Source organism: Aulonocara stuartgranti (assembly GCF_965226115.1).
Source record: "Aulonocara stuartgranti genome assembly, chromosome: 18".
Taxonomy (NCBI): Eukaryota; Metazoa; Chordata; class Actinopteri; order Cichliformes; family Cichlidae; genus Aulonocara; species Aulonocara stuartgranti.
Genome location: NC_138954.1, coordinates 25,578,868 through 25,598,799, shown reverse-complemented (window position 1 = coordinate 25,598,799; position 19,932 = coordinate 25,578,868). Strand labels below are relative to the sequence as shown.

At 40.1% G+C, this 19,932-nt stretch overlaps 2 protein-coding genes across 2 annotated transcripts; one reads left to right on the top strand and one right to left on the bottom strand.

Annotated features, from left to right (window-relative positions):
* The first annotated feature begins 25 nt into the window (after positions 1–25).
* On the top strand, positions 26–19,829 carry cdc73 (cell division cycle 73, Paf1/RNA polymerase II complex component, homolog). Its single transcript, XM_082513479.1, has 17 exons — positions 26–240; positions 913–1,018; positions 1,192–1,261; positions 1,404–1,466; positions 1,737–1,789; positions 2,249–2,337; positions 2,431–2,644; positions 5,640–5,738; positions 6,168–6,246; positions 6,986–7,050; positions 13,517–13,574; positions 15,355–15,390; positions 15,488–15,575; positions 15,943–16,104; positions 17,202–17,302; positions 18,691–18,832; positions 18,981–19,829. Exons 1-17 carry the CDS (start codon positions 110–112, stop codon positions 19,015–19,017), a joined length of 1,593 nt encoding a protein of 530 aa, XP_082369605.1. The 5' UTR covers positions 26–109; the 3' UTR covers positions 19,018–19,829.
* LOC309693877 (beta-1,3-galactosyltransferase 2-like) lies at positions 7,424–11,670 on the bottom strand. The gene is made up of 2 exons (XM_082513483.1): positions 10,801–11,670; positions 7,424–9,127 (listed from the first exon to the last, which is right to left on the bottom strand). The coding sequence occupies exon 2, from the start codon at positions 9,027–9,029 to the stop codon at positions 7,755–7,757; it is 1,275 nt and encodes a 424-aa protein (XP_082369609.1). The 5' UTR covers positions 9,030–9,127; positions 10,801–11,670; the 3' UTR covers positions 7,424–7,754.
* Positions 19,830–19,932: the final 103 nt, after the last annotated feature.

The window sequence follows — 19,932 nt, the reverse complement described above, 5'->3', positions numbered from 1 at the left end:
TCAAAGTAAAGTTTGCAGTTAAAGCGTCATTCAGATCAGGCATCTAGAGAGGCCGCACGATGTTGATAACTGGGGGCCTTGCAAACACACTACACACATACAACTGAAGATGGCGGATGTGTTGAGTGTTCTTCGTCAGTATAACATCCAGAAAAAGGAGATTGTTGCTAAAGGAGATGAAGTTATATTTGGGGAGTTCTCCTGGCCGAAGAATGTCAAGACCAACTACATAATCTGGGGGTATGTCAGTGCTAATAACATCTACAAAGTGCTTCAGTAGGCCTGCAGCTGATGCTCATCTGTGCCTTGTGCTGCTAGTAACGACGGAAGGCTCGCTAGCTACGAAATGCTAACCCAGCTACTTTCCTCAAAAGTTAAAGCACCCTTTTAATTGTTGTTAGTGCATCAGGGAGGTCTCTTCCATAGACTATAGAGCCAATTTTACTAGCTTCCATGAAAGCCAATGTATGTCTTTTAAACTTACCTCGCGAGGGGTTCAGCCAAACTTGTAGTGTTGTGTAATGCTAATTAATCATGGACGCTAGCTAGCGAGCGAGTTGTTTCACGGAGACAGAGATTCAGAGAGTCGAGTTGAAACACCTGTGTGTTTGTTTGTTTTCTCTTTTAGTCCCTACAGTCATGACTATAAACGTCTTTCTTCACCGTGCAAAAACCAAACTTTGTGCATGTGACGCAGAAATTAAAGTTGCAACTAGCAGTGCTTTAGCTAGCAGGAGAATTGTTGACAGTGGTTGATAAAGTAACTTTGGCTTTATATTCAAGCTTTAATGCGGTTCACATCAAACCACTTTAAGTGTGCTTCACGCAGTAATTCACTTAAAGTTTGTTAGTTGTAAAACTGGACACTTGCATGCTTTTTCAAAAATGTTTTGTGCTTGTTTTGATCTTTAGTACTGGTAAAGAGGGGCAGCCCAAAGAGTACTATACCTTGGACTCTATCTTGTTCTTGCTCAACAATGTGCACCTGCCGCATCCATCCTATGTGCGAAGAGCTGCAGTAAGTGCTCTGGAGTTCATATGAAACAGCCCAGAATCTGTCAGTATCAATCCTTCATTGCTTACCAACGTGTTGTTTGAGACACCCCTGATTCCAGCCCACATTTTGTCATACATGCAGCATCTTGTAAACTTTAAAGAGTGTTGACTTTTATGATTGTGTGTTGTTTATAGACAGAGAACATCCCTGTTGTCAGACGACCTGATCGAAAGGGCTTGCTGTCATATCTTAATGGCGAGAGCTGTAAGTAGCGCTTGGGCGCTGAGGATGGGGGTGTTTTGTGGCATCTAGTACAGCCTTTGGCATTTTCCAAAATTGTAATGATTTCTTCCAGGTTTTGGTTCCCTGAAAATTTGCTTCAAATGTTGTTTTTGTCCATTTGCAGCCACGTCAACGAGCATTGACAGAAGTGCGCCCATAGAAATAGGTCTGCAAAGCCGGACACAAGGTAAAGTAACAACATTTTTACAACATGATGTGGAGTTTAGTTTCATAACTTAATCCTGAAATGTAAATTTCAGGAATAATTACTACTTATAACTGCTAGAGCTGATACCAGTGATGCAACATACACTGTCCTATTTTTACAAAAACAATTTTGCATAAGTGAAATAAAGGAAGGTGGGATGAAGGAATTTGTTTTGCATAGTGATACAATGTTTTTTGTTTGTTTTTCTTTCTTTGCTATTGTTGTTTGTTTTTTTGTTTTGTTTTTTAGTTAAAAGAGCAGCTGATGAGGCATCCTCTGAAGCCAAAAAACCAAGAGTTGAGGTAAATTATGTTACTTCAGCTGTCACATGTGGCTCATGTTGTTTTCTGTGTGGTATCACACAGGACACAGAAATCACAGTTTTCCTATTCTGACATACTTAACATTGAATTTGTTTACATATTCTTACTGTAATAAATGTGGACCACTCCCAACACCTGAAAATACTACCACTACTAATCATGATGATGATAATAATTCATTTTTAAAAATAATTCCATTAGGAAAATATTTAAATGAATTAACTTAGTAAACTAAATAGTGGGAAACGCAGCTCATTAAATATTCTTCAGTGTTTAGTGTAACTGAATATAAATGGGTAACTGTGTCATGCATGCAGGTGACACAGTGAGTATTTTAACTTTTACAAATTTCAGCAGTGTGGGCAGTTAAAGGTTTTTGATATATCATTTTTTATCCTGCAATTTGCTAATAATGTGAAAACTGCTTTCAATCTCAAGGATGAGGAACGTGTGCGTCTGGACAAGGAGCGTCTGGCTGCCCGTCTGGAGGGCCATAAAGAAGGCATCGTGCAGATCGAACAGATCAGGTATGATCAGGTTATGAGCTTTTCCTTATTCTGATTACCAGTTCCTCCTAACAGATAGTTCAGCTTATCAAAACGTTTGTCCCTGTCTTCCAGATCACTGTCTGAGGCCATGTCTGTGGAAAAAATTGCAGCCATTAAAGCAAAGATTATGGCAAAGAAGCGTTCAACTATCAAAACAGATCTCGATGATGACATAACACTGAAGCAGAGAAGCTTTGTGGATGCAGAAGTGGATGTCACCAGGGATATTGTTAGCAGAGAGCGGGTCTGGAGGACTAGGACAACCATTCTCCAGAGCACTGGAAAGGTTAGTGTACACTTTATGCCAGACTGTTTTCTGATGAAACTTTGAAACTAATGAAACTTTCCTTCAGAAGCAAGAGCCTTAAGACAAGTGTGTTGTCAACTAGCGCTGTATAAATGAATTGTAATTGACTTGACACTATAATGCCAGATGTATCATATCATGTAACCAGAAACCCCTTTTAACCCTACGCCATCACCTGACGTGCACCTCCCTAGAAGTCTGTCTAAAACTTGGGTCGACGCAGAAATAACTGAATGGCCTGGAACATAAAAAGGGGTTTCTAGTTACCTTGTGAGTTATGACATAGATTTCCCACAGAAGTCTAAATTATACATTAGCCTCCGGAACCCTAAGAGACAGTGCATTGGGTTGAGAAAACATTCAAATGGCCCAGCCATGAAAGCACCATAAATGTGTACCAGTACATGGACCAGTGTGAACCACTAGATGGCAGCAGAAGCTGAATTTAAATGTTAGGAATTAACTGATAACTACAGATTGTTGAAAAGATGTGCTCACCTATCAGTTTAAATTTGGCTTATCAAAAACGAAACCATCTTATTTAAAGTCCAGCCATCTTTGTTTTGTTTGTTTTAAGGTTGTCAGATATCTGATCTTATCTTAGTTTAACCTTTTTAAAGCTAAATAGATTTGTTTTGTCAGTCGCTCGATAAACTAATTTATTTAATGTGTCTCATTATGTCTAACTGGAGAGAGATATAGGGATAGGGAGGTAACAGTGCACAGTATTCAGTTAAGTATGAATGCCTGTTCAGATTCCACATGTTTAATATTTTTCTTATGATATCCAGAGTATTAAATGATAAAAAATCTAAACAAAAACCAAATATTCATGAACAAGAATTTAGAGTTCACAGTTAAATGAAACTAATCCTTCACACCAGTTGTGCCGTTGAAATTTTTTTTTCTTTAATGAAATGTTCAAAGTAAGGCAGCTGTCTCACTTTGTAGACACTGAGGGCAAAACTTGGAATTCCACCTGAACATCTGTTCTGTGGATGGATCGCTTGTTAGGAGAGAAATTGCAGAATCATGCAAAATATTGATTTTAATTATTGTACATATTTAATGAACCTGCTGCGTTGTTTATATGCAACAGCGAATGGACCATAACTAGTGAAATTTGAGCTCCTATTTGAATGTTCTTTTTGTTGTTTACATGCAAAGACTTCAGTTTTCTTGGCTCACAGTTCAAACTTAACCTGGGAAATTCTGTACTGAGGTGGGCATTAGAGCAGGGCGATATGGCCAAAAATATTTATCACGATATATATTTGAAAATTTGCGATAACGATATAACCGACGATATAATTGATGCGAGACAAAATACAACTCCACAACATTACTAGCGCAAAAAGACAACCTTCCATTTATTTTCACTTAAACAAGAAGCTGGTTTTTATGTACATTAAAGCTTTATAAAAATGTAACAGTGCAAATGCAAATTCCTTGCTGAAAGTTTAACCAAAAGGCATTTCCAGTAGAAATGGGCTGACATATCCTGAGCATAACCATGTATAATATCCACTGAAGTTAAAAATAGGTGCTTTGCAACATTAAACTGCAGTGTGCAGTATGCATTTTTCGGACCATAAGGTGCACGGGATTATAAGGCACATTAAGCGAAACAAAGCAGTCAGATAAATCAAACTTTATTAAACTCATTCTTCTTGCTTCCTCCACTTTTGTACCATTGATTCATTAATGTTGAATTCTCTGGCAGCTGCTCTATTCCCATGTTGTTGCAGTATATTAATGACTAACCTTGTATTGTGGATGGATTATCTCAGTTGTTCTCCTGACTGAAGTTTGGTCCGTTTACAGCATCCTGCCATGCGATTGCATTTGTCTCTAACCATGAAGAACCTTCACATTAACTTTTATAAGTGGAAAAGTGTTAGTGTTCGTCCTCCAGCTTCACTGTTTATGTTATGCTAACATAGCTGTATCGCTAGCGATCACGTAGCACATCATTATATACCAGCTAGCCCAACTTCAGTAACCCTACAAACGTCACTGCTGTTTAGTTTCCTGTCTTCATTTATGTTGGAAGTGATAGCAGAGCTGTACGTTTGATTTTTTTCAGAAATCTCTCAGTCAGAACATGCAATATCATGCTTAGGTAACTAGCGAAACTAGCGAGCTAACTTCCGCTAGCTTCCTGCTAACTTCTAACTCCGTTAAATGTAATAACTTTTGTTTTCATGGATGCCTGGAAGTTAAACTTTATAGTTACACCTGGTAAAGCAGCAATTCTGATCGTTTTATTAAAGATGAAAGAATTTAGACAGTTTTTAACTCTAAGTGATGCTGCAGTGTTGTTTGACCTGAAGCATACGGAGTTTAGGACCCAGATTACTCCCAGATTTAAGAGCATCTTAGTCCGACAAATATGACAATGACAACGGCCGCTTGCATGTTCTGCAAAAAAATGTGCTTTGTTGTGTATCTGACGGACAAACACCAAACCAGTTCCACATCACGGAAGTTGCACCATTTTTACAAACCAATTCTGGTTCATCTGTTTCACTCAACAATCGGCCATGTGCGTATGAAAACAAAGGCACTGCGCATGCGCGTTTTACTCCCATTCTATCGCGATATTTCATTTTCCTATCGTTGCCTAACATTATACCGGTATTACCGTGAACGGTATAATATGGCCCAGCCCTAGTGGGCATGATACGCACACATGACGCTCATCGTTTCTAAACCAAACTAAAGATGTAGACAGACTGTTAACTTAACAGCACACAGTAATTAACTCATTCACTGCCAGCCATTGGCAGTGAATGAGTTAAACCCATTGACTCATTCACTGCCATTGACGGCTATAGACGTCAATGGCAGTGAATGAGTTAATAACTTGTACATTTTAAATGTGTTTTAATTGAATCTCTTCTGTGAGGGAAGTCTCGTTTTTGTTTTTAAAAGGAAACGACTCCTGCTCAACCTATTTTTGTTCCTTTTTCAGAACTTTTCCAAAAACATTTTTGCCATCCTTCAGTCCGTGAAAGCTCGAGAAGAAGGGCGAGCTCCGGAGCAGAGACCAGCACAGAACACAACTCAAGCGGTAAACTGACAAATATCCACTTCCTACAAATTACGTTACGTTATTTTTATTTTTTATTGGACCTTAATCTTTTTTATTAAGTGTTTATTTGCACATGGTTTAGATCTTAATCACACTTTTTTTGTAAATTAATTTCTTTACAATTTGAAAATACAGGAGTAATAAGGACGATTAAGAACCAGTTGATGATTTGTTGGTTGAATAAGCACACACCTTTAATTTGATTAGCTGTTAGTCCTGTTACGTTTGCATCTCATAAATAAATCAAAGTTAAAACTGACATATATTCATCTTATAATGAATTTGTCCAAAGTTATGTGTGCAAAAATAGTCTGTAGGTGTTTGAGTTAGTTGCAAATCCACTATAGTTTAAACTGAAGAGCGGTGTGTTTGTATATACAGGTATTTATTGTTTCGTATCTTTTCCAGGACCCGTCCCTAAGGAACAAGCAACCTGTCCCAGCTGCCTATAACAGATACGATCAGGAGCGATTCAAGGGAAAAGAAGGTGCGTTTTAGAAATGCTTTACTGATCATTTTAGTATCAATCCTTTTGCAAAAGAGTGCTTGTTTGTTTGAGTTAATATAAGTTCACTGATCCACAGTTTCCACATTTAAACCCAGCATCAGTAAACAAATGTGGTCAGAGTATGGAGAGAAATTTGCCACAAATGCATGCGATATGATTCACAAGCGTAAACTAAAGATTCACAAACGCGTACAATGATATGTGTGTAACTTTTGAGAACTCAGACGCACGTGCTTTAATCCACACACACACAAATATCAAGCAATCTGACCACACGTGAAACAATTTTACAAATGCGTTCATCCAAACTTGAATAAATACTGATCATTTATGATCATTTATGCACACTTTATTAAGTTTAGCTTCACGAATCAGATAATGTTCTCTTTCAAAAACATTTCTGTGCGCGCACACATCTAAAAATAATAATCTCATGTCCTTCACAAAACCATAAATGCGTAAGCACCAGTCACCTGATACTCACAGACCACGTCACATGCCCACTTGAGATTTTAAGGCAAATTTAATGCTGCTAGCTTCACACAGATTCACAAATGTAAGCTGCTTTCAAGTCCCAGTGTAAAACTGGGACATCTGGGCTTATAAGCGGCGAACACGTTGCATAATATGCAGGTATTAGATTTCATTATACTTATAAAGAAAAAAACCCTCTTTGTTCAGCCAGTGAGCTCCAACTCATAGCATGTTGTTGTCCTAGAAACGGAGGGCTTCAAGATCGATACTATGGGCACGTATCACGGCATGACCCTGAAGTCAGTGACGGTAAGAAATAACTTTTTGCACAATAACTACTAACCAAAACCTCAACCTGTGACGCATGTATACAAGCACGGTTTTCCACAGGAGTCATAAAGTCTGTCAAGTAGTTAAATAACACATTTTAAATGTGCTTATGTATGTAACAGCATTTGAAAAACAGATGCCTGCTGTTCTTTCTAAATAGATTTTACTGTTTCAAAGAAATTCAGCACAAAGTACAGATAACTGGATACATGTCCTCTGTGTAGGTAATGATGTCGCATCCTTACACGTCACCTGTCACAGCCATTTTTCAAAATAACTTCTTGGACAGTTTAATATGTGGAGATGTTTACTTGCACTGTCTGCTTCAGAAATCTAAAAGTCATACAGTAGCTCTGATTATTACAAAAAGTACTTTATTTCTGTACAGTGAAGCACAGCGTGTTCTTTCATAAAATAAAACTCCAGTAGTTTGACTCAGACGTAGAAATAGTTCTTATCTCTTTTGTACAAAGTTGGCTAGAGCACTTGATTTGATTTTTACATTTCCAACATTTATGCACATTTTGTGTTGTGGATAAAGTGGGTTTGGATTATAAGTAAAGTCCCTTGATATGAAGTTCAAAAAAGAGGATGTGCTGAGATATAAATCTCTTTTTATTTTGTTTTTATTTATTTATTTATTTTATTTTTAACAGTGAGCATGTGAGTGTAACAGTGTCCTTTCACTCAGCTGATTTCTCTCCAGTCACTCTGTGTAAGTGTGTCCTGCCTGCTCTCTCTTTAAATGCGTTGATGCAGGCGTTTCGCTTGTTGCTCTGAAGGTGATGCCAGTATTTCAGGAGCTCATTGGGATGAAACCCATGTGATGTTATCAGATGGCTGTACTTGCAGCTGGAGTAAGATACTCGCCAGTGGTTGAATAAGAACTCATTTGGTGGTGGCGTGGGTTCGATTCCGAGGCTGGCCAGACATATTCCCACAAACACGTCCTCCAGATGCAGATGGCGGATACGTAAAGACACTTGATAGATTTTCCTTGCGAGATCCCCAGAAAAGACGTAACCAGTCCCAGAGCAAAAGGTGGGATACTTGTCACCTGGGTACAGCTCCGGGGGCATGTACCACTTGCTGTTTTTATTTCGGTTGGGTGCGTAGCCTCTCATGTTGTTTCCTGTGAAGTAGTTCCTCCTGGGCTCCAGTTCAGGCCTGAGCAGCTTAAAAATGAGGTACTCTGTGTTGACGAACATGTCGCTGTCTGTCTTCATGACGTAGCTGGTGTGCGGACAGTGCATTGCAACCCAGTTTAGTCCCATCAGTGTCTTTATGGTGAGGTTTTTGTAAGAATCCAGGAAGTCCTGCTGAATGATATCATGATGCCTCCGGCTCTCTGCTTCTAGCATCCTTTGTTGTAGAAGTCCCAGTTCTCCATCTTTTTTCCCCAGCAGAAAGAGCCGGATAAATCCCAGAGCTGGAGCAACACTCTCGTTCCCCCACGTCTGCCGTATAGCATTCCTCGCCTCCACCTGCCGAGCTTCAGTGGCAATCAGCAACACCAGAAATGGCGCAGCTGTGTTGTCTGCACATTTATCAGGCTCGTTAATGATGTAAGGGTACGGTCCGTGGGTTATCACGGCGCTGAGGTCTGCGTCGTCTCTTTGGCTTGTGTTTGCTGCCAGAACGTTCTGAAAATTTGGGTCTGGTTGAGTTGGGTAAACTCCCTGATTTTCACGGGAGCTGATGTTGGCGTCAGCCTTGAAAGTCTGTTGAGGAATGATGACGAACCTCCACTGTGAATGGCGGGTGCTTGTGTTCCATTTGGCTTTGGTGGTGTGAGCTGCTCCACCTCCATACACCAGAGGATGCCCTCTCCACCATGGCATACCAGTGAGCCTCGGCAGCCACACCTGGTGGACTAGAAAGAACAGCACACCCAGCAGAGAGAGCAGATACAGAAGTTTAGCTGTGTGTTTACAGCAGTGGCGTCGTTTCCACTGCATGGTGTCGACACTTCTAGTCTTGACAGTTGTTACGCTTCAATCCAGTTGTCAGCAGGGTTTCAGTAATATAAATCACTTTGTTGATACCCAGTGATGGCCTAGGAGACAGTGGAAAGAAGAGTATACATTTTCATTGTGAAAAACGAAATTATACTCACAGTTTTCATTCTGATAAGGCTGCAGTTTACAGTAAATAAGCTTGTAAATACCAGCCAAGTTAAGAAAACTTTGCAGCAATCTGGTGAGCACGTTTTCATTTCTTGATTTGGAGAAATACACAACTTGATTGGCCCATCCTGTTGTTTTTAAACATATTTGATATCATATTAATGTAATGAGGGTACATTTCTATAGTCTAAATATAGTTCGTAGGCTTTTATATCGACATTAAAATCTACAAATTACCTGCTTTGACGTCTTCCTCTACCACACTCGTTTGGTTTTAGTTTTCATGTACCGTAATTGTCGGGCTATAAGCCGCTACTTTTTGCACAAGCTTTGAACCCTGCGGCTTTTAGTCAGGTGCGGCTTTTCTATGGATTTTCCATGATTTTTGTCATATCGTAAGACGATTTGTTTTGTTTGTTCCGCTTTTGTACGGCACTACGTTGCCTGGCGGAAGGATCGGGGTTCAAGAGTGGTATGTTGGTCACATGTCCATCCGCCAGGCAACATAGTGCCGTACAAGTAGCGCGAAAAACAAACTTCAAAGTAGCGCTACGCGTTCAGCGGGAGTCGTGGATGATGAGCGGTGATAAACTTGCGAAAAGCAAGTTGTGCTCAACTCTACCGGTGGATTCTGACAGCGTGGAAAAGTGTGCAAACATCCATGATCACCAACGGATTTCGAAGGGCTGGACTGCTGCATGATGAAGAGGAGGACACCGCCACGGCCCTTCAGAGGGTGTTCGACTCCGACACTGACAATGACAATGAGGATTATCTTTGGTTTTGAAAGTGACAACGAAGGAAAGAAGCTGAGAGTGGATGACGAAGCCATCCTGAGCCTGTTCGTTTCCGACACTGGAGAAGAGGACTTTGGTGGTTTTAGTGCGCAGGAAGATGGTGGTGAATGACTGACTTTTCTTCTTGTTAAAGCCGTGTCACTGCACCTGAGCCTAAAAGGTAGTCCGAATCTATTTTTCTGGTGTGCTGTAGGTTACTGTTATGTACTACATTTGTTACTCATTTATGAAGCACAGCACATGTGCAAATATGTACCCATAACTTGTTTTTCAAAATATTAATAAAAGGGGTGTGTCTCCAAACAGCCATCTCTTTCCTGACAATTCGCTTTGTGCATATTCTCTTACATATGATAAGTCAATATTGAAACACCTGCGGCTTTTAGTCAGGTGCGGCTAATGTATGTACAAAACAGGATTTTCCCCTGATTTTAGCTTGTGCGGCTAATATTCAGGTGCGCTTTGTAGTCCGGGAAATACGGTAATAATGCTAGAATGCTAGTTGTGGCTAATTGTAGAATGTCAACAGACGGTGTAGTTTTTGCAGATGAGTTTTCTTTCTTTTTTTTAAGAAAATTACAAAACAAAGGAGCCTAACATAACAGAGAGGACTTTGAGAGAGTTTAAATTCTCTCCACTGTTGCATGCTTCAGTAGAAATAAGTTTTTCTCCCTTTAGAAAGACACACCCTTTACATCCTGTAAGTTAAACCACAACCAGAGGAGTGAATTATATCAGTCATCTGTTATGACTGTTTTTATGTCGATGTTCGTCTGTATTTTCAATTCTTCACAACATAAACTCACCTTTTTTAGTCTAAAAACTTGTCTCTGTGGTATTCATCGCTGCTGGATAAATTAGTCTTCACACATTGCGACTGGCCTCTCGGTCTCTGTTCCTGCGGTGCTTTTGGCCACATCATAAATGCACACAGCCCCATGTCCTCACTTTTTTTTTTTTTTTTTTTTTTTCCTGCAGCATATGTCAAATTGTCCTCTTCTTTGGCTGGTAAGGTTTCTGTAGTCAGTCCAGGGAAATTAATTTTTCCAGGTAATCCTAGCTTTTTGCCTCATGCGTGCACAAATGTGCTGCTAGTTCATGCGTGCATGCCTGGCAAGAGCATGTTTGAGCGCTCCGGTGTTGCAGTCTCTCAATCTGCCTTGGCGCATTGTCCCTAGAGGCTTGATTTTAGCTGTGGTGTGCTGCTTCTTTTGCTCATGGCCGAAGAGAGAGGAGACACGGTAGTTGACAGTAAGCTGCAGCCCTGGGTCCTTTTACTGTCCCCGCTGTCATGTTGTGTATATCAAAGCAGGCACGCAGAGATGGGATTCACATCTGAATGATAAATAAGCCTACATGTCTCCGTTCAGCTTTGCTCCCCCTTTCTGTGCTTATCCTCGTTTCCTCTTGTTCTTCCTCTTTGATTCACATGCCCGCTGTCCACTGTGTTTCTCAGATCGTTCAGATTTCGGTTTTTATGCTTATCCCCCCTCCCTATTCAGCTGCCTCTCACGCACTGCTCCTTCTAGCTAGAGGAATGAAAGCAACGGGGGAGGAAGAAGATGAACGGAAGGAAGAGCTGTGAGTTGTGAGCTCGCTCTGAAAGGCAGCTCTAGGCTCGGTGGCATTACGCTCTCTCACCACGTCACGCCGTCTTTGCTGCTGTTGCTGCCTGCTCTGTTAAAGGGGAGGGGGTTGGGCTACTGACCTATTTGTATTCACACCCACTCTGAGGAATGAGGAATAAACCATTGTCTCAATTGGCATGCTGTGAGAAAAGGGAAGAGAGGTCATTGTGTACACACTTCCACAAATCTTAGAGGGTCGCTGATTTAAAAGTGGCAAACATCAGCTTACATGTTGTTGACTGAAAAACAGTGGACATTACCACCCAGACCCCAGCAGTCTGTCACCCCCAGCTGTCATCTCACACAAACGTCTTGCATATAGTTAATTAAAATTATCTTTACACTAAGCTCACTAAATCTAATATTTAGCATCTTTGGCCATGTTACAATACACATATTTTATTTGTGTCTGGTAATGACAGAAAAATAAAAAAACGGTGACTTTTCAGGTGACAAACCACAACTGTGATTCTTAGCAGCACAAAGGCATAAGTACTGTTGCTGAAGCGTGAACTAAAATTGTAAGTGACCGTTATGTTTTTATGACTGTTCCAGCAGTAGAAATCCCATTTCTGAATTTTACAACATAATCACAGTTTTCTCATCCTGTGAGAAAGTTTGACTCCACTAACTTTTGCATGTTGGACTTTTATGTTTCTTTTTTCTGGTTTCATCTAAACATATAGGCCTTTGCCATAGCTTAGTACAGTGGTGGTGCAGATTGAATTACAGAATAGATCGATTTATTGTAAGCTATGCTTTAATGTACAGTTATCACCCATCACACCTGCTCCGCTCCACATTTCTGAAGCAGCAGAGCTCCTTCTCCCTCAGACTGATTCAACCTCACTGCCACAAAGAACCCTTGAGGAAATCATTCCTACTGTTCTCTATAAAGCTGTGTTTAAAACTCTTCATGCTGTGACAGGTGAACACACCTGTCAGGCATAAAATCCCAAATGTACTTTGTATTAAACCTTCATTCAGCTGTTTGTTTGTTTGTTTTTTTAATTTGCTTTTTTTATGTAATGTACATATAAATTAATGCAATTTTCACTTTTCTCTCAGGCAATGTCAGTCTTACTATTACTGTTTTTAACTACATTTTTACTTTTTTGTTTTTAATCACTGCTATAACTATAAATTCCTGCATAAGGCTTTTATCGTGTATTTCTTTGTTTAATGCGGTCTCTACTATTTTTACTTTTTATGTTTCTGTTCTAACACCCACATTTCCCTTGTGAGGTCAGTAAAGCAGCTATCTGTCTTGTTTTGTAGGTTAGCCCTGACAAGTTTAGCTCTCTTTCACAAGGGTAACTTGTGAACAAACAAATACTAGTGCTAAGAAAAACTACAGCAGTGTAATTAGCATTTGAGAGGTTTAAGGAACTTGCACTCGCACTCAGATGGGGCCTTCTAGTTAACATTAACCCACATTCAGTTCAAGCAGATGAGCTCCAGACATGCAATTTATCTGTAAATGACACACTTTGTTGTAGAGCTTCAGTTAGACGTTACCTTGCAGATCAGAGGAGTTGGAGTATATTTGATACTTGATGCCCACTAATATTTAACTGTTGGTTGATTGTAGTTGTGTTAAAATGCTGAAAACTTTAGAAAACAAATAACAGATCACGATAAGGATGACTACCAGCTGCTTCAAGAGCAGCTGCTCCTGCTAGGTGGCTATCTAAGCCTAAATATTCAACACTGTTCAGTTATTTCACTGATGAAACACCTTGAACAATTTATTTCAAGTGGCCTGTTGGGCACAACAATCGAAGCTGCACAATTTTTATATTTCTTGTTAACATCAGAAGTTTCTGAAGACACTGTATGATGGGACTGTATATAACCTTGTATTTTTAATCTTGAGGTGTTGCTTGTTTTCTAGGAAGGAGCATCTGCTCGAAAGGCCCAGACCCCTGCACTGCAGCCTGTACCTCGCCCAGGTTAGTGTTGAATTCTAAATGTTCATGTTTAATCATGCATAAAGAATAAATACAGAGTAAAAACCTTTTTTTAGTTTTTGCCCATCGTGCCACAGAGTGTAAGGACTGTTTCTGTTTGAGAGTTTGTACTGGAGTGATGTTTTTAACAAAGACAGACTTGCACTCTGTACTACTACAATATTCTTTTCTGTGCCTTATTTTTCATATAGCAAGGGAAAACCGCTAAAAACACCCTATAGTCTGTACATGCTCCAGCTGAGCCTGGGCTAGTTCCTTTTTCATTCATTTCTCAAGGGTTAAATTGATTCTGTCATTTTTTTGTCCTCCTCCCAAATCCTGACGTAGTCACATCATGACTGTTTTCAGTTTTCAGTGCTCCCAACACTGCCTGTTAGTATGTGTTGATCAGCTCTTTTCATATATCAGTCACTCGGGTCTCTTACCAGCAATTTCTAAAGGGACTGTATCAGAGCGTTGTGTAATAATAACGGTATTTCTTTTATTCACAACGTCGACTGTTTCCAGGCGTGGCATTTAGACACATGACTGTACTAATAAAAAAAGAAAAGAATATTCACATGATTTCTGAATGAAGCTGCATCGCTAAAATAACCTTTTGTCTGTAGAGAAGAATCACATGTTTGTTTGACTCTTCTACAAACGCTTAGCAACTTCCCATTGCATGTGTGGAAGAAATAAAAAGTAGAAGTAGTTTGACCCATTTGACCTGCAGCAGAGGTTTTAAGCTAAAACTTTGTCTTTGAGTGTGACTGCAAGTCTGACAAAAACTGTCTTTTCTGCTTTATTTAATTATACTCCAATTAGCAAAAGACTAAACGTTTAAATATATTTAGTGGTCTTTCTTTAATTTTTGCCACTACTTTTATAAACTATCTAACGGTTCTCCAGTTGCTCACTCCATGGTGGTATTTCACATGGGATTTATGCATTTGTGTTGCTTTCAGTTTTATCTCCAGCTGCTTCAGCCGGTTGGTAGATATTTATTACTTTAACACATTGCAGAGTTCTTGCAAATCCACAACCCCAATTCCAAAAATGTTGGGACACAATAAAATGTAAATTAAAAACCGAATGCATCCTCTCCTCTTTCAACACCAGTGCAGACCAGATCATGTGCTGTCTGATGTAGGATTCAATACTTGATGTAATTGAAATATGGGTTGATGGCAAATTCTGTTCTTACTTGGATTTTAAACAAGGTCCCAACTTAAACATCATGAAACTGAACCACAGTTTGATGAAATGGGGAACTTGGAGAATCGGCTACATGTATTTTTAGTCTAACACTTTTTCTTTTTTTTATCATTTGACACACTCCGTGTATGCAAGCTTTAAGAGGCAAAGTCGGGTTTCCGTTTTCTTTTCTTTTTTCTTTTTCCCCTTTTGGACCTAAAGGGTTCATTTATTTCATTGGTTAAAGTTAGCATTAGGTATACTGATAGACACCAGATTCTTCCAACTATCATGTGGAAGTACCTCCCCTTTTCCAAACAGTTTTTAAGGATAAATTCCAAAAAAAAAAAAAAAAAAGCCTTTCTGTGTTCAGCTTTAGTGATGTTCGTTCAGTCGTTGGATATTGTAAGTCTTACTATTGTTAGAGCTTATGAAGAAAATTTCTTGTCAAGGAAGTGACTTGACAAATACTTGACGCATAGGAAGCAGTTTTACTGAGGATTGTTGTTCTTGTCTTTGGACTCAATATCCACGTTCGTGTTTGTATTTATTTAAAAATATATTCTTTTAACTGTTTTCTCTCTAGTTTCACAAGCCAGACCTCCACCAAACCAGAAGAAAGGTACATCACATTTGATCAGAGTTAATCACTGTTTTTTAGTAGTACTGACCAACTGAGCTGTAGTTTTAAACCATTTTTAATGTGGCTTTCTCCACAGGATCCCGAACACCAATCATCATCATCCCTGCTGCCACCACCTCCCTCATCACAATGCTCAATGCTAAGGATCTCCTGCAGGATCTGAAGTAAGTACAAATCATTAGTGCCCTTCTTCTTTCTCTAAAGTGGAAGACAGTGCAATTGATTCATTGCACTGTCTTCCATGCATTGATGTTATTTGGCGGTTGATGTTCTTCAGACACGCAGTAGTGGATTTTTTTTTGTCAAGTTGCTCAACACTAAGTTTAGGGCAGAGATTGAAAAAGAGCTTGGCGTTCCAGCGGTGACTGTCTGTGGTCGTTGCTCTATGGCAACGACCACAAACTGTTTGGAGGTTTAATGACTGGATTTAATGTTGGCACCTCTGCAAAATGGGCAGTGTTGGCAAGAAAGGTAAAAATTGTACCCTAAGGAGCAGCAGTGAAATGACTTCCAGACTCTGGCCTGTACCAGGTTTATCACATCAGAAGAGAAGAAGAAGCAGGGCATCCCGCGGGACAATGAGGTTCTGCTACAGAGGCGCAAAGACCAGATCCAGCCTGGTGGCACAACACTGAGTGTCACCGTGCCGTACCGCGTCATCGATCAGCCGCTCAAACTGGCTCCCCAGGATTGGTCAGTATATGTATTTTCTCAGTTATATTAGCATTTTACACCATACAGGAACACTATGGAAACAACAAGCCTGTACTCCCCTCTGTACCTTTATCATGAAATGACCATTCATCAGATGACTCAGCTGTTAACGGGGATATTTGAGTGTTTAGCAAATATGACTCATTATTATGCATGCAGCCTGTGTTGAAACCACAAGATGATTATGTTTCAGAGTCTGAGTTATCATATAATGGGTACACAGTACTGGCCGATTGTTGAATAATTTCAGAGGGAAATGGGGGGGAGAGGTGTGTGTTTCCTCTTCCTCACTTCTGCTGGAGCAAGTCTTAAGCCCATGTATAACACCCACTGGTATTGGCATATATAGCACATTACTGGTACTTGCCCAAGGACATGTGGAGCCGAGGATCAGTCCACCAGTTTTCCGAACCACTCCACTTGACCTACAGCCGATCAAGAATTTCAGCATCGGGCATCCTTGGTTGTAAATCCAACATCAGGAAAACACATATTGTCATATTAATGATACCTGAGATCCTTGCCCTCTGCTGCAGTGTTCAGTGAATGTGTTTACAGCTTATTGCACCTTCTTTAAATGCAGGGCTCTAGAGTGCGACCAATTTGGTCGCAAATGCGACCATATTTTTCAGTGGTGCGACTAAAAAAAAAAATATTTGGTTGCACCTGTGCGACCAAATGTTCGGTTAGCAAAAAAAAAAAAAAAATCTGCAACCTTCCAACAACAGACACATATTATGCCCCTATCGTGGACTAAACCAATGAGAGATAGTAAGGGGCGGGACCTCTCTGATGAGGCCTGATCCTTCTGAAATTCATAGCCAGTGCTCTGACACGGTGTCATCAATCTTTGAATGCTGAAAAAGCACAGTGTATCCAGAAAAACACATTATATTATAGAAATTATTATAAAATTTGTGTGCGCCTAACTTTTGTGCCGGTACGCCTAACTTTTTAAAGTTAGGTGTACCGGTACGCCCATGGCAAAAAGTTAGTCTAGAGCCCTGAAATGTTTAATCCAGGTTTTTTTTTTTTTTTTTTTTTTTTTTTTTTGACAAGCCTGTTTCTTCCTTCAGGGATCGAGTGGTGGCTGTGTTCGTGCAGGGTCCTGCCTGGCAGTTCAAAGGCTGGCCGTGGCTGCTGCCCGACGGCTCTCCTGTCGACATTTTTGCCAAAAGTAAGTAATATTGTGAAGTCTAAATAGACTATTTAGTCTATTTAGTTTCACTGTGTTGAAACGATAGCAGTAAAAAATGGTTGGAGTCGTGATGTTTGGTTTTCCACTCATTCAAAGAATCAGCAAATTGTGAACTCTGTGCCTGTTGTAGACATATTTATCTGTGGACACCTTTCAAAGCACTCAGTGTTACCTTACAACAATAAAATTAACAAGTAGATCAATATTAAAGAGAGATTTAAGTTTGAGATTCAGAAATGTAAAACATAAGGCGTTGATGGTTATAGGTGATATGCTGATACTAACAGGTAGGTTTTGCGCTGTGCTTTTAAGCTGTGTCATAGTTTGGTTGACGGAGTTAGAGGCAGTGAGTTCCAACGATGAGTCTCAGCTAAAGCCTCTAGTGTTAAAGTCTGAAGCGAGGAGCAGTGAGGAGAGCGTGGAGCACGGGCAGAGGTGTGAGGAGATGAGGGTGCCAGGTCATGGAGAGCTTTGAAAGTGAAGAGCAGAATCTTGTATTGGATGTTCTGGGAAATGGGGAGACGGTGAAGCTGGGTGAGAATAGGTGTAATATGATAAGTGTGGGTGATTATTCTCTCTGCAGAGTTCTGTACAATTTGGAGCCAGTTAAGAAGTTTTGGGTGGAGATCAGAGAGAATAGCATTCCATTAATCCAAAGGCATGGATTATTGGAATGCTGTTCAAGGGCATGAACTAGAACTTGTGTGTAGCCTGAAGATGTTAGGTGGACTTGATGTGGGTGACAAAGAGAGTATTGTCCATCTATAGAGACATCAGATAGGGTGTCCTTTCATTCAATAAAATAACTTCATGACGGCTTGCGAGCAGGTAATGAGGAAAGGACGGGCAAAGGAGTTGTCAACGTAAAAATGAAACTATATTTCTGAGAAGAAAGAGATAATTTATAAATAGCAGGGGGTCCAGTGCTGATCCTTTAGGGACCCCATGTGTGACCGAGGCTAATAGAGAGCGTACAGTCTTGCCTTGAACTATATCCTGTCAGAAAGGAAGGATGTAAACCATTCTTGTGCTGTGTCCTGGAGTCCAGCACTGGCTCGTCATTCTAACAGAAGAGGGTGGGAAGTGGTATCAAAGCAGCACTGAGGTCAAGGAGGATGAGGATGGTGAGAACAGTGCCATGTGATGTCAGGAGGGATGTCAGTGGTCTGTCTAGAACGGAAATCGCGTTGAAATGGCTCGTAGAAATTATTGTTAACTAGAGCTGTGGTGCCACCGTGTCTTCCAGGATTTTAGAGATGAGGTTGGAAAAGGATTCAGAGGGTTGAATGTGTAGAATAAACTAAGACGTTGAGGAGATATTACTGAAAAACATCCTTACGGTTGCATGAATGCATTTTCCCCTCCAGTACGAGCTTTTCATTTAAAATACGATGAGGCAACGACTGATCCCAATGTGCAAAAGTGGGATGTGACCGTCCTGGAGCTGAGCCGCCACAGACGCCATCTGGACCGGCCCGTCTTCCTGCGCTTTTGGGAGACCCTTGACAGGTACTTAATTTTTATGCACTTAATTAAATTTCTTAATGTAATTTAATTTCACCTCGATGCACCTTTTTTATTTGTTTTTAATATGTAGTTAACGAAACTTTCTGTAATAAACTCTTTTCCTCGCTCCCTTTTCTTTCTTGGTGAACAGATACATGGTGAAACACAAATCTCACCTCAGGTTCTGAGCCAGGATCACAGCCACAGACACCGAAAATCCCACAAATCAATTCGTCAGCCTTCCCCTTCTAATTGGTCCAACTCCCTCATCCAAGCTGCCAATCCATCTTCCAACATGATCCCCATTTTAAGAGGAAGAGGAGGAGCGATCATTCCAGGGCTTCCTCCAGGACTCCTAATGCAGTCTGCTGGAATTGTTACTTTGGACATCAGAAAGGAGATTTTTGTGTTTTTGTTGTAATTGTTTTCTAATGTTTTCAGGTAGTTAAAGACAAATACCAAAATAAGTTTTATATAAAAGGTAACATGCTGCGGAGATGATTAAAACACAATACTAAGCAACATGAGCTCAGAGGGAGATGCTTGCCTTTTGTCAGCGGTAAACAGGAAATGTGAGCGTTTTAGTCTGATGAAAACGTGAGAATCTCTGGGTACAACTGAGGCAAGTGCTGAGTTTGAGGAAGAGACTTTCTTTACACTTCTCTTTTTTTTTTTTTTTTTTTTTTAAATTTTGGGTGTTTGTGGTCTGAATGTACATATGTGATCAAATCTGTGAGAGCCAAAACTCCTTGAGCAGAAAGGGGAGTGCAGGTAAATGTGTTCATATGTTAGATTGCTCCTCTGCTCTCACTCAGTTAAAATGATCTCAGTCAAGCAGTCAATCCCTAGTTCAGTTTTTGACAGCTCTGCACACGTCTTGGTCATGCAATGACCTTGTTAAACTCCTTTTTTTTTGGTGTTGTGCTAGATGAGAGAAATTATGGAGAGTATTGCTTTAAAACATCACATGAAAATAGACAATAAAGCCTCTGAGAAACAAGTGCTTGTGTGCAGTCTGCTGAACGTGGGTAGTGCTTATTTGATTTGATATCTCAGTAGTTTAATGTTAGTTTCATTTATCCATGTCACCTGAAATACATTGT